At 46.3% G+C, this 14,250-nt stretch overlaps 1 protein-coding gene across 3 annotated transcripts in view; it reads left to right on the forward strand.

Annotated features, from left to right (window-relative positions):
• The window catches only part of agmo (alkylglycerol monooxygenase), a 496,116-nt gene that overhangs the window by 315,071 nt on the left and 166,795 nt on the right, over positions 1-14,250 (forward strand). For all 3 annotated transcript variants that reach the window (XM_038797483.1, XM_038797482.1, XM_038797481.1), the window contains exons 10-12: positions 4,587-4,703; positions 7,619-7,701; positions 9,188-9,281. In XM_038797483.1, coding sequence (XP_038653411.1) covers positions 4,587-4,703; positions 7,619-7,701; positions 9,188-9,281 — 294 coding nt within the window. The remainder of the gene's footprint in view (positions 1-4,586; positions 4,704-7,618; positions 7,702-9,187; positions 9,282-14,250) is intronic.

A 14,250-nucleotide genomic window follows, 5' to 3' on the forward strand; every position in this document is an offset into this window, starting at 1 on the left:
CCAACAGAGTTTATAGAACTACAAAACCTTATCCTTCAAATAATGACGTACTCAAAATAACAATATATGATCCGCAGATACCTTCCTCTCCTAGTCAGTCCCTTGCGATCGGGAATGGCTTACTTCCACTCTGGTTCAATGGGTTCTGAGATGGCTATTAAGTCCAATGTACAGGCTACAAGCTCAGATGAGGCAGGTGGTGCGTAAGGGTTGGTCGATAGGTTGTCAAGAAGTTTGTGAGCTCTCTCCAAGACCTCAACTTCACCTCTGCACGTTCCCGATGAAATCCTTCAATCCATTCTGTGCCTTCCCCAATGAGCCTTCTCCATTTCGGTTGGTCACAGGGCAGGCACTCCCATGAGCCGATGAATATGTTTAACCTGTTCAGGGACCTGTTGAGGACATAGCTAAATAATTTCCACTGTCCTCCTGAGAGTCACCTGCTGCAACGAAGTTCTGAGTAGAGAAGTTGATTTGGGAGTCATCTCTCAGGTGTACGAATGACAGAAATACAGAGCCACACTTACTAATACCACGGCGTACGTGGAGTATCCCGACGGACGACAGGACACGGTCTCCCTTCGGGACCTGGCACCCGCCGGAGTGCGGCCGCAACCCCCAGCACCAGCAACCCCCCTCCAGTCCCAACCGCACCCAGCACCCCCTAGACTCAGCGCACAGGAACCCCCTCCCCTGGCCCGGCCACCACTAGCATCGACCAGAGGTACGGACAAAGGATCACGACCGCCGCTCCCGGAGTCACAGACGACCACCGCTCCAACGTCACCGGCGCCGCTGCACAGGTCCAGCAGGACGTCGAAGGCACCCATCCGGCTGATCGAGTCAATTTGATGTTCTGATGGACTTTATGGACTCTTTGCGTTCATGCACATGTCCCTTGCATGTTTCTTTTTCATTTTTTTAAAATTGTTGTTAACTTGTACACTGTATGCAGTGATATTGCTTTCTTGCACGTTCGTCGTGGGCCAGTGGGCAGCCATAGATACCTGGGCACAGCTCGAATTATCTCTGGTCATACTACCAGTCTTATGGGCTTACGGGGCACACCCCCCCCCTCTCCTCCGCCTCTCCTACCCCCCCCCCTCGCTTCTTTCTCAACAAGGGGTGAATGTGGTAGTATGACTAGGGAGATTATGGTACCTTAGAACCATGCTGCCATTGGTGCAGAAGACTTGCTGCCCATTGGCCCAGGCAAGTCATGTGCCTCTCTGCCAATTGGCTGAGGCTAGTCATGCGACTACCCGCTGATTGGCTGAGAGGTTGGTAGCTCCGCCTACGAGGCGGGGTATAAGAACCCGTACCGGCTGGCAGTCGGCCTTTCTCTGTACGTCTACTGCCGGGCACAAATCTAGTGTATTAAAGCCTGTTGTTTGGAACTACTTCACGACTCGAGTTCAATTGATGGTGCATCAAGTACAATAAAACTAATCCTTCATGTTTAACTCAAGAATACCTGCCTGGCTCACTACGTACAAGACTGCACACAGTCAAATACATATTGCACTGTCAATTCAGCATTCTTTTAAAGTTCATAACCTCTGCGATCACCAAAAATGGGAAAAGAGAAATAAAACTAGTCTATCCCTCCTCACCTGCTCATATGATATATTTTGATGATGGTTAGAAATCTGTTTTTACGCACTCTGCAAAAGTCTGAGGTTATTTTGCAATGGGTGTTTGAAAGTGCTTGTAAAATAATTAATCCCACTATAGTCACGTGCCTGCTCCCACATATTTAATATGGCATGGGTTGAGCATGCTTTAATGAAAACATTCACATCTAACCACAGAGGAACCAATGTAAAAGTACAAAAAGTACAATCAGAGGAAATTGGTATGACATGTTTGATGAAGCCCTACCCTCAATCAGCATTGTTTAGGTGTGCTGAAAACTGCCAAATTTCATAAGACAGGACGTCCATAAGGAAGCGAAGAAAACACTGGAGTGAAAGATTACTGGAAAATACAGCAGACAGTGGTTGTTGGTCTAATATGTTTTTGCAGAAAACCATGCATGAGAAGACCCAGGGCAGAATTGTATGGACAAGGTACAAATATCCTGAGGCTTCGTTTATAAAAAGTTTATTTGTAGGTTTTTTTCTCCCTCACTCCTCCACACTGACAATATACAAAGATGGAAGATAAAAATAAGGGGCGGGATTCTCTCAACGGGAGTCTAAGTGCCGACGCCGGAGTAAAAACCGGAATGTTTTTACGACCAGTGACCAGGCGTGGACGGCGCCGGCGGGACTCGGCCGTTTATGTGCGGCCGCTCAGCCCATCCGGGCTGGAGAATCGCCGCTCGCCATTTGCGACGATTCTCCGAGCGGCCCAACGCGATTTGCGGGGCGCTGGTTTCGGGGGGGTGAGAGAATCACGTGCGGGTGTCAGGACGGAGTGGCATGGTTCGCGCGGCGCCCTGGCGATTCTCCCACCCGGCGGGGGGGAGGGAAGAATACCGCCTGGAGTGCTATTCAAGTAGTCCACAGTGTTTTCATAAGTGTATGTTACTTTATGTATTGTTTAACTAGAAGCATATTGAAACACAGCAGGCATGATTTAATGGGGAAAAAACAGAGTCCCATTTCAGGCGTATTTAACGGGGTGTTTCTCGGTGCCTGCAGCTTCGAGAATGACCCCGTTATCAGAAGGGACTCTATTTTTCTGTCCTCAGTGAAGAACATCCTGCTGAGGCTGCACTTACCCGAGCTGAGCTCATCAGTGCATTTTTAAATGCCGCCCCGATCTCTCCACTCCCATCGAACTTCCCACTCTAGCCTCTAGACCCCCCTCCTATGTCCCAACTTACCTGTTAAGGGGTTCTCAAGCCCTTCTTCACCCCAACTCTTAAGGACAGGGCACGCCCCGGTCCGATCTCTGGCACGGGCAACCTGGCACTTTGGCACTGCCAGCATGGCATCCTGGCAATGGCCCTGCCACCCGGGCACCAAATCTTGTTGGATCAAGCGAGGCATTCCAAGGATTGCAAATCTTGCAAGAGGCCTCTCTTGAGATTTAATGGCCTTGTAGACTCACTGAATTGGGAGTGATGAGGGCGTTGCAGCCAACATCTTTGACTAAAACTCATGTAGTGAAGAAAATGCTTAATTGAAATGAGTGCAAGTGGTGATCGTTGCTGGATTTTTACCTCTGGAAAGAAAAATCTTAAAATGCGGGCAAAGCTGGAAAGGCTGTTTCTATTGTGCACCCTTCATTGTCTTGAGGGAGTGATGGGGCTTTCTAACTACCATGTGGTCCAGATGCTCCAATAATGATGTCTGGCAGTGAAATATCAACAATATTGGTAAAAGTCTAAAGTGTGTGTAAATTGGAGGTGGTGATGGTTATTGTGAAGGGAGGTGCTCTTGAAGCAACTTTGTTCAGATGCTACACATTGAATCCAGTGAGATTAAACAGATTACTCTTCTTGGATATTGATGAGTTTCCTGAATGTTCCTGCAGCTGAACTGGAAGGTGATAAGTATTCCATCGTACTTAAATTTGAGTTTTGTAAATGGTGGAAAAGCTTTGAGGAGCGAAGAGATGAGCTAAATGTCACAGAGCACATATCCTCCCCCCTGATCACGTAGCTATGGTGTGGATATGAGAAGGTCCAAGTAAACCTCTGGTTAGTAGTGACGCCAGGATGTTGATGCTGGAAGACTGAGTGAAGACTAAGTCCATGAGATTGAAGAAAGTGGTTCGACTTTTCGAGTTGGAGATAACTAGGAAATATTCTTTTCTTGCACTTGCTTAATGTATCCTGCCAGCTATCAACCCAACCCTGGCTGTTGTCTATAACTGTGACAGTTTACTTCATTTTTGGAGGAGTTGTAAATGGAACTGAATTTTGGAACCTTCAATGAACAGTATCACTGCTGACATTATGATGGAAAGAATGATGCAGCAGATAGGGTCTGAGAACACTGTCCTGAGGAACTCACGTGAGCGAAAGTGATTTTGGTGAATGGCTGCCCCTTGATGGATCATTTCATCACTGCTAATGATTGGGAAGAGGCTGATGGGACCATATTTGCTTTGGGTCGATTTGGCTTTCTTTTTGTGAATGGAGCCAATTTTGGAAATGTGTTACAACGGGCAGTCCCTATCTGTACTGAAACAGTGGGTTAGTTATGGTACAGAAGCAAAATACTGTGGATGCTGGGAGACTGAAATTTGAAAAAATTGAAATAGTCAGCAGCTCAAACAGCATCTGTGGAGAGAGAAATTTAAACCTTCCATCACTATCCAATCTCAAACTATCCAATTCCGATATCCAGCACCACAGCTGAGATATTGTTGTAATTTAGGTCGGGATTTTCTGTCCCTGTCGTAGTGGGACTCGCTGCAGGGGATGCAGAAAGGCAGCCAAAGTTCCATTGACTTTCGGTGGGACTGGACTATCCTGCTGTCGAATGGAGCCATAAATTCCGCCCTTAGACTTTGCTGTATTTAATGTAAACAATCAATTATGAATGTCACATGAAGTGAAGTGGCGAGGAAGTGACATCTGTAATTACAGTATACATAGAAGTTTATCAATTAAAATTGTTTCTTTTTTTCAGATTAGTGGAAAGGAGATTCCACATAATCCCCAAATCCCTGTTTGGCTTCAATTCTACGTAGTGCTGCATTTTATCTTCATTCTGGGTGTTTACATGCATATATTTGCCCATAAGTCGGTAAGTATTTGTGCTTTAATGTAACACTGTGTTTTCTTCTCTTTAAGGAACGCAAAACTTTGGATAAATTCATGATTAGGGTCAGCTTGAAGCAAAGCAATGGCCGGAATTCTCCATTCCGCAGTTTAAAATGCTTCTGCCAGTGAAGAACTGGTCTCCGCTGGCACTAGCAGCGGTGCTCAATTGTGAGTCACGACCTTTGGCTGTGCAAATCTATGCACGGTGGAGAGCAGGCCGATTTCCATCCAAATGCTGGTATTAAGCTGTCATTTTGAGCAGATGGGCTGATCCCAGCATCCAGCAGCCGACCCCCTCCCCTGCATGATGCAAATCTTGATATCCCCCCCCCCCCTCCATTGATGAGGAGGACATCCCTAACCCCTCATCAAGGAAGGGATTCTCCCCCCCTCCCCCCCACACACACAATCATGGGAATAACAGGTTATCCCCGCCTCCCCACACCAAACCACACATACATGAGGGTGGCAAAACCCCCGTTTGCCCCCTGGCATTGCCAATGGTGCACTTGCCCCTGGCACCATGGCATCTACACGCTGGCAGTGACACCCTAGCCTGGAGTGGTGGACCCGAAGTGGGGATCATTCCATAGCTAATGTGCACCTCTGCCACTGCCAGGCTGCAGAGGAGTTGTCTTCAAAGGATCTTGAGGATTAACTGGGCTTGAACTTTGGGTGGAGGATTTACTCCTGACCCCTCCCCTGGGATGAGGGGCCCATGTCTGAACTGCCCCTTCCTGGCACTGTAGATATTCTATGAGGCCAAGGCAACCTGAAGATCACCCTCAGCTTGGTGATCTCGGGCAACCCTCTGCTCAACAGCCTCCAGGTCTGACTTTTTTAACACTGAAGTGGCCTCCTCACCCTAAACTGCACTGCCTGACAGATGGTGAGCTGACATGCAAGAGACTTTCTTGAAAGCCCACAACACTTGAAAAGGCTTCAAATACATTGAAATACTAAGCATCCATTCAATTTCACAGAGCAATACTTTCCACTCGTCTGTGATTGACAGCTTAATGGTTCAGACTCAGCTGCTAGGTGGTTGTTTATCTATCTTTGCCTTCACAGTTGAATGCATTTCAAATGCCCTGCTTTGATGCTAACCACAAAGTCTATAAGCACTCTTGCTATAACTGAGCTCTCCTGACCACATCAAAGCAGCTAAGTGTTGTCCACAAAAGGTGTTTTTTGGTATGTTGCAGCTCTCAAACCGCAGGGTGGGTCCAGGAAAATTGACACCATCAATTCCTTAAAACCGCCTGGCTGACTAAATTTGTAATGCTGCCTCTCCCCAAAATGCCCTCCTTTTTTCCTTAAACTCATCCTTCATCTAAACTCCACATATTCCTGGGTCTTGACATCTCACGCCGCCTTACTGCCTCCACTGTATCAGTCATAGATACGGTCATTTCTGATAATTTCCCTTTATCACTCTCCACCCAGTTCCCCTTCCCTCCGTACACCCCTGAAAGAAACTCTCCGAATTCAATTGCAACTTCAGATTCAAACTCCCAACCATCTAGTCTTTTTCCCTCTGACATCCACAACGTTTCTGCAGCTGTTCATCTGCTCAACTCTCCCCTCACCTCTCCCTTCAATGATTTAGACCCCATTAAAACCACTACTCTTTCTCAGTCAGGGCCACATTACGAGCTCAGCGGATGATCTTAGATTGATTGTCAGTGTAGCCACTAGCACAAGATTGTTCAGAAATTGATCATTCGTGGAATTACATCCAACAGACATTTTAGGGGGATTTTACAAGTGTTGGGTGTTTGAGTACAGAATGTACTCTACCTATTACAGCCTATTACAACAATTAAAGGATATTTGATTCAATCAACCAAGTGCACCCTATGTAACTGGCGTTGCACCAGCAACAAAATGAACACATTCAAGCTTTGCACCTTTTTTGAATGAGCTGGGAGCTTGGGGAGTCCACAGTTCCCAGTTACTTCCTTCATGCCAATCCTTCAGCCAATCTGTGTCAACTTGCCAACCCATCCTTTTCTCCTGTCATACAAATTGTTGTGATCTTTTGAAATTTGACATTCTTGCATGTGTCTTGATAAGTGCAATATGAAAAGCTTCAGCAACGTAGCTCTCTTTTCAGCAATAATCAGATAATAATCATTCCTCTCATTTGTTTATGTGGGACATTACTCTGCACAATTTAGAGTTGCATTTGTCTCAATGAAATCGGAGTAATTGATTGGTTGCAGATTGTTTTGGAATTTTCTGAGGCTATGAAAACATGCAACATTAAGTAAGTCCTTTAGTTTCCATCCCTTTTGCATGCAGGCTCCTGCTCCTCCTCTGCCACATCAGAATATTCAGCTCAGCTCTTGCTGGCTCGTTATGCAACATTCAGTATCTTGAAGCATAATGAAAATTTTATTTGGATTGAAATAGTTCGCCCTTCCCATCGAAAATAACGGGAAATCAAACTGTTGCATTCTTTTGCATAAAATAGATAGGATTGTCAAATGAAATAATATGTTATAATTTAGCTTAAATGTTCTAAATGGACACCGTGCTTTTGTGGCCTGGAAATGCACCCTACATCATTTTCCTTTCATTCAAACGATGTGGACGTCGCTGGCTAGGCAGGCATTTATTGCCCATCCCTAATTACCCTTGAGAAGATGGTGGCGAGTTGCCTTCTTAAGCTTCTGAAGTCCATGTGGTGTAGGTATATCCTGTTAAGGAGGGAGTTCCAGGATTTTGATTTCGTGACAATGAAGCAACGATATATTTCCAAGTCGGGTGCCAAATTGCCTTTTGGAGCAACCTTGTTTCTAAATGTTTTAATCCCTTGGCCCAATGATCTCACCCTCAGTTGTTCAAAGTAACATTTGCTTTGCAGAATAATCTGTTTTTTGCTTGGTTAAACAGGCTCTATCAGAAACCACAATCCTCGTAGGAATTGGGTATGTCATGCTGACGCTGACTTCTATTGGACTGATGATGGAGAACAGGCAAGAATTATTTTTAATGTTACCAAAATAATTGGTTCTCCTTTTTCCCTCTATTTTCTTATTTCATCACTGTCTTTCTGTTAATCACTTCATTCCTCATTTTCACTACATTGAAATTGAATTTCATCAGGTGCAGAGGGGATGTAGTTTGCATGAAATTTGGTGGAAATCTGTTCTTGTTAATTTCCATCCATTTCAGCCCGACACACATTCTTGATTTGGACCTGGGGTTGAGTTTACAGCCTTTATATAGATGAAAGGTAGATGGGAACTTCATTCAAATATTGCATTGAGGAATCAGCCTATGTTATCTGTTCAAGTCTCTGGAGTGTGCCTGCATCTGACTAAAAGCCGGTAACATTGAGCTGAGGCTAACACCCAAAAAAGAGAGAGAAAAGAGCCAGATGTCCAAAAATTGTTCCTTGCCCTGTAACTAATATATAATCCATCTACAAACAGTTGTGAAAACAGCACACATTTGACATTGCAAGTGAAGGCTCTTCTTCCTAATGGTATACATTAATTCATATTGGCTTCAGAAACACTTAATTTCAGCATGTCATATGTCATGCAACACTGCATGAAAGAAAGCAGCCAGGATGGTCGAGAGCCAGTATTGCCTGATGTTCTCTAGTTGCCAAAATGCCACCAAGCCGTTCCAATGAGATATGGTACATCAACCTGTCTTCTCAGGATCTAGTTCAACAAAAAAAGGTAAATGCTGAACTGGGTCATCTCCTGCAAGGACCATAAGGATGACTGCAGCTAAGATGCAGCCTCTCGGGCTGGCATTTTCAGGGATAGTACTAGTCAGTTGCAATGTGAAACGTAGCTGCAGCTCCTGATGGGAGTGCTGACCCAAGGGGATGACTCCATGCAGTGACATAGGGTGATCTTGCAATCACCTCTTTGATTTCTGCAACCATAAAGTGTGTCATTATACTGTCCTCTCTTTTCTGCAGATTTAACCCTGCACATGCGTTCTCTTTTTCTTTTTATCTGTCAGTTCTCAACTCCCTTCCCATTAAACCTGTTGAAAGGTAGCTAATGGTTTGAGATGCCATTTGAGATGACCCATAAGCTTTCTGAAGCTATAATGTTTTATTGTGATGTGCTTCATTAATTTTCCATCCCTTTCAAATGGACGGACACTGTAACTGAAGTCCTTTGTTGGCTGAGTTTTCTTCTTGCAGTGTGAATAACAAAAATCAGCTCAGATCACTTGACCTTTCAGTTCTGATTTGTATTATTTTTTTTAACCGCTTGGTAATAACTTAGATCTGTCTTTAGAAGTTGCCCCCATTGCATCCATCGACCATTGTTTTCCTCAGTTTCACATGCTTTGCTTCTTATTTTTGATGTTGGATCATTTTTACACATTCATTTTCCTCCAATATGAGTAGAACTGCATTTTTCTGTTTATTTTTAATGTTTAGGTTTGAGGATGTTGACTAATCAACCATTGTATTTACTCCAATGTTAACAGATCAAGCGTAGATGTTTTAGAAACCATCCGATGCTTTGTTTTCCTTTTTCTTGGGCTGAGTTGCTATACTGGCCCTTTCAAACTCGTGACTGAAGTAAGTGATTGTTTTCATATAACTGAGCACAGTATTAGAAAAAAAGTTGGAATGTATTTGTAGCAAAATTTGTAAAATACTTGTAATCGTGTTTTTCATTAAAGTTGCATGACTGTTGATAAATATAAGCTGAATACAGTATTAAAGGTTTTTGATACCTCACTGTGGAAAGAGTATAACAGCAATGGAAAAGGTGCAATGGAATTTCTCCAGGATATTGCATCAGAACTGCAGTTCTGTATGACATTGTAACTCCTCCGGATGTAAGTCCAATTTTCCTCATTGTGACCTCATGTTGGACTCTTGGTACTATTAATAGCATTCATTGGCAGAGTGCCTATGGGAGGAGAAGAAAAATCCAAAATCTAATAGTGCTGCAGCTATAAGGGTCAACGTATGGAGCTAACAGAGTACCCACTGCGGTTCCAGAGGTGAGTGCTTCTTAAGGGCACCGAGCCCTCAAGGGAGGAGAACAACGCGCAATGGAAAAATCACAACAAGACCAACGAGGAGGCAAGATAGTCTTAAACTGTAGAAATGTGATTAGTTTTCTTGTGAATGGCATACTTCCATTTGTAATGAACATAATGGGCTGAATTCTCCTCTTCATGACAGTGGCAGCGAGAATCGCGATTGGGTGGAAAATAGTGCGCAATAGAAAAATCGTGATTTGCGACCGTCGCCGATTCCGTCGCCACTCCTGTCCCTTGCTGGCAAGGTTATTGAGGTTAGCTCGCTGGCAGGTCCATGCAAAACCATCATTTGTAATAATTTAAATATTATTAGTGGGTTGAACACTTCATCCTCCACCCCTCCGCGATGCTCCGCCCCTGTTAGATGGAGGTCTTGTGGGCATGAATTGGTGCAAGTATTTACAAGCGGCGTCTGGGCACCTTGGCTTTGAGGGGGAGCTGGAGGCTAACAAACCTCTCAAAAACATCACTAATTGCCGGGCTTGCTAGAGGTGTCTGCCTGGGCTGGGGGCAGTTGTGGGGAATGACTTGGTGCCAAGTACCTGCACACGGGGTGTCCCCCTCAGAATTGGGGTGGCCTGGCTCAGACTGCCATTGCTGCAGTATGTTATTTAAATGCACCCCTTTGATGCTACTTGCAGGCTCTTGGCTGCTCACACTGCTGACTGCTAACTGTGTCTTGTGAATGGGAGCCCACCTAGGTCACCCCTCTGGAAACATTCATACCCCAGCTGTATCAGCAAAGGGATGGGTGTGACCAACTCAATCTGTAGCCCACCAGTAGTTAGCACTCCTCAGAAGCGCTGCCCCACTACAGAGAAGCAGGGCATTGGCAGAACTCATCCCAAATAAATGACACCTGCAACGTGGCCTTTGGATCCCTCCTTGGTTCTCTGCACCTCTCAGGGCAGAGACCTCGCCAGTGACCGCCACCCCTCAGGATAAAAAAGCTGTCTCCTCCTGGTGAGGTTGGCAGCACTTGAAATGAAAAATGAAATGAAAATCGCTTATTGTCACGAGTAGGCTTCAATGAAGTTACTGTGAAAAGCCCCTAGTCGCCACATTCCGGCGCCTGTCCGGGGAGGCTGGTACTTACTGCCTCTTCCACCTCCTCCCAGGTACTGCTCAGAAGGGTGGGCTTGAGTCTACGGCCCACCCTGGTAGAGGGTGTCCCTGCCCTCCTGAATACCATTGAGCAGTGAGTCCACTACAGACCTCCAAAATTAGGGAGCAAAATTACTCTGAGCCGCCTTCATGGCTGCAATAAGTGTGTGGTAAGTGGAGCGCTTAAAAACAGCTCCAGCTGTCAGGCTCTTTAGCGCTAATTGCGGCCCAGTGGTTACACCGTTCGCTGGGCCAAGAATTGCTTTCAATTCGCGCTGGCAAAGTGCTGGCCCCTTTGCATGTCCTAAATTGTGGAACAAATAGCACCCCAAAGGAAATGCGAATCGCACGCTATTCAGTCCCAACAGGAACACTGGAAGCGTGATTTACTGTCCGCGTCCCGCCAGAATCGGAACTGGTCGTGGCCGATAGATCCCGGGAGAGGCCTCCCCTGAGATTCCTGACAATCGTTGCGCCTCGTGAGATCAAACAAGACCTCGCAAGATGTCACGGTCTGGATCCCGCCCACAATGGACGGGATCCAGTTTCACGCGGTTAACTGAGTTTAAAAACCCACAGCCCTGCTGACGCCAGATCAAGCAACCACCCAGAATCAGTTGGCATTGCCAAGGAGACCCCAACCAAGCGACAATTAGTACTGGTCCCCACAAATGGGGACCGGGCACACTGTCTCTCAGGCGATCGGGTCCCCCGGATGGTGGGCCTCTGGGAAGGGTGGCATCTTGGCATTGCCGGTACCACTTGGATACCCTGGTACTGCCAGTCTGACACCCTGGCAATGCCACCCGGGTGCCATCCTGGCACTGCCAGGATGCCCAGGTGGCACTGCCAGGCTGGAAGTGTCAAAGTGCCAGGCTGGCATTTTGTCCGCTCTGAGGATTGGGCCCGGGGGTTCTCTGCCCATGTGAGGTGCCCATAGGTGAGTTGAGGCATTGGGGGTCGAGAGAGCGTGGCACCATTTTAAAATGGCAACCCAATCTCTTCCTACACCAAGCAGCTCCTCGGTGTAGGATATGCGGCTAAATGCGGCCTCTGGGGGCGTTCCCTGCCAGGTGCCAAAAAAAAAGCTGAGTGCCGTTAGATAGCAGCGTCCAGTATGGCCTCGCTAACCTCCCCAGAACAGACCCTGATTTTATTTTGTTTGATCGCACCCTTTGTGTCCCAAACGGAGAATCCTGGTCAATGACTAGGGCCAAGGTAGGGAAATGTAGAAACATTGACTGGGGGCAGCACGGTAGGATAGTGGTTAGCACAATGGCTTCACAACGCCAGAATACCAGGTTCGATTCCCGGCTTGGGTCACTGTCTATGCAGAGTCTGCACGTTCTCCCCATACCTGTGTGGGGTTCCTCCGGGTGCTCCGGTTTCCTCCCATAGTCCAAAGATGTGCAGGGGTAGGTAGATTGGCTCTGCTAAATTGCCCTTAGTGTCCAAAACAAGGTAAGGTAAGGTGGGGTTATGGGGATAGGGTGGAAGTGTGGGGATAGGGTGGAGGTCCGGGCTTAGGGTGCTCTTTCCAAGGGCCGGTGCAGACTCAGTAGGCCAAATGGCTGCCTTCGGTATTGGAAATTCTGTGATTGTGTGAAATTGAAGCCGTGGTAGCTGAGGGGGGAGCTCAAATCAATTAAACAAATGATCTGACTTTGTTGTCCAAGGGTTCCTAGATGGCTGGAGCCATTGGGAAGCAAGTTCAGGTCTACTATAGTCAGCCTCAAGTTTAAAAGTTTCCTTTGAGTTAGACCAACATCTGTAACAATTGTTTCATGACAATAGCTCAAATACACATGCTGTTTGGGTACAGATTGCCCCGTGCTAAATTTATCAATGTTCGGGACAGCACGGTGGTGCAGTAGTTAACACTGCTGCCTCATGGCACTGAGGGCCCTGGTTCGATCCTGGTCACTGTCTGTGTGGAGTTTGCACATTCTCCCCGTCTCTGCGTGGGTTTCACCCCCATAACCCAAAGATGTGCAGGTTAGGTGGATTGGCCACACTAAACTGTCCCTTAATTGGGAAAAAAAATAACTGGCTACTCTAAATTTAACAGTTAAAGTTATTTGGAAGCAGTGAGAGCTGATATTAGGTTCGTATCAATGGAATGTTTGTGACAGTGAAATGGAGAACCTTGATGACAGGCATGAGTCCTGAATGCTAGGGAACAGCGATGTGTCAGTGATGAGGGTCCGGTGCATTGAGCAGAGTGACAGGTGGGTCATGTGGTGGATATGAGGTCCTTTAAAGATGCATTCACTGACATTGATTGTCTGTATGAGGTAATTAAACTTCTTGTGGCACTGCTGCCCATTAGGCCCAGATGAGAGATGGGGGCATTGTGATCATATCACTGGACTAGTAATCCAGAGGCCCTGTCTAATGTTTTGGGGATATCCCACCACTGCAGCTGGTGAAATTGAATTTCAAGTAATAATCTGGAATTGTAAAGCTAGTCTTATTAATGGGGACCAGGAAACCATTGCCAATTGTCATTAAAAAAAACATCTGGTTCAGTAATGTTCTTTAGGGAAGGAAATCAGCCACCCTTACCTGTTCTGGCCAATATGTGACTCCAGACTTGAAGCAGTGAGGTTGACTCTCTGTTTTTTTTTAAATGCTTTTCTTAAAGTTTTAGCATTTTATACAAAATAATACAAATACTAACCCTTAAACCAGGTGCAAACCCTAAAAACGCCCCAAGATGGCCGTTCAATCCAAGAAACAAGAACCTCCCTACTCACTCCCCCCCACTATTTATATCTCTGCAAACCACCCCCCCCCCCCCCCACTTCCCTCTAAGAGCTAACAGTGACCAATTCTCTGAAATATAACATAAATTGTGCCACTTCTGGTAGAACCATTTAATCGACTCCCTCACGGTATATTTGACCTTCTCGAAGTGCAAAAACTCCATTACATCCCTTAGCCACGCTGAAGCACTCGGCGGTGTTGCTAGCCTCCAGCCCAACAGGATCCGCCTCCGCGCCGCAAGCAAGGCAGCGGCAAGGACATCAGCCCCCACGCCCGTCCGCAGCTCTTGCACATCCAAAACACGAAAGGACAGGGCTCCAACTCAATATTTAGGATCGCCAATATGGTGTTAAAAAGGGACCTGCAAAAACCCACCAGCTCGGAACTGGGCCAGAATATGTGTGTGTGGTGTGCGGGTCCGCTCGAATAGCGTTCGCATCTATCCTCTATACCCTCAAAAAATCGTCTCATCCTAGCCTGATGTGTGCTCGAAACACGACCTTTATCTGGTCAGGTTCAGTCGCGCACATGACGACATGGCGTTCACCCTCTGCAGAGCCTCATTCCATATCTCTTCCTCTAGTAATGGCCCAAATTCCTTCACCCATTCAGCCTTTACCCCTTCC

This window comes from Scyliorhinus canicula, chromosome 5, assembly GCF_902713615.1.
Source record: "Scyliorhinus canicula chromosome 5, sScyCan1.1, whole genome shotgun sequence".
NCBI classification, from domain to species: Eukaryota; Metazoa; Chordata; class Chondrichthyes; order Carcharhiniformes; family Scyliorhinidae; genus Scyliorhinus; species Scyliorhinus canicula.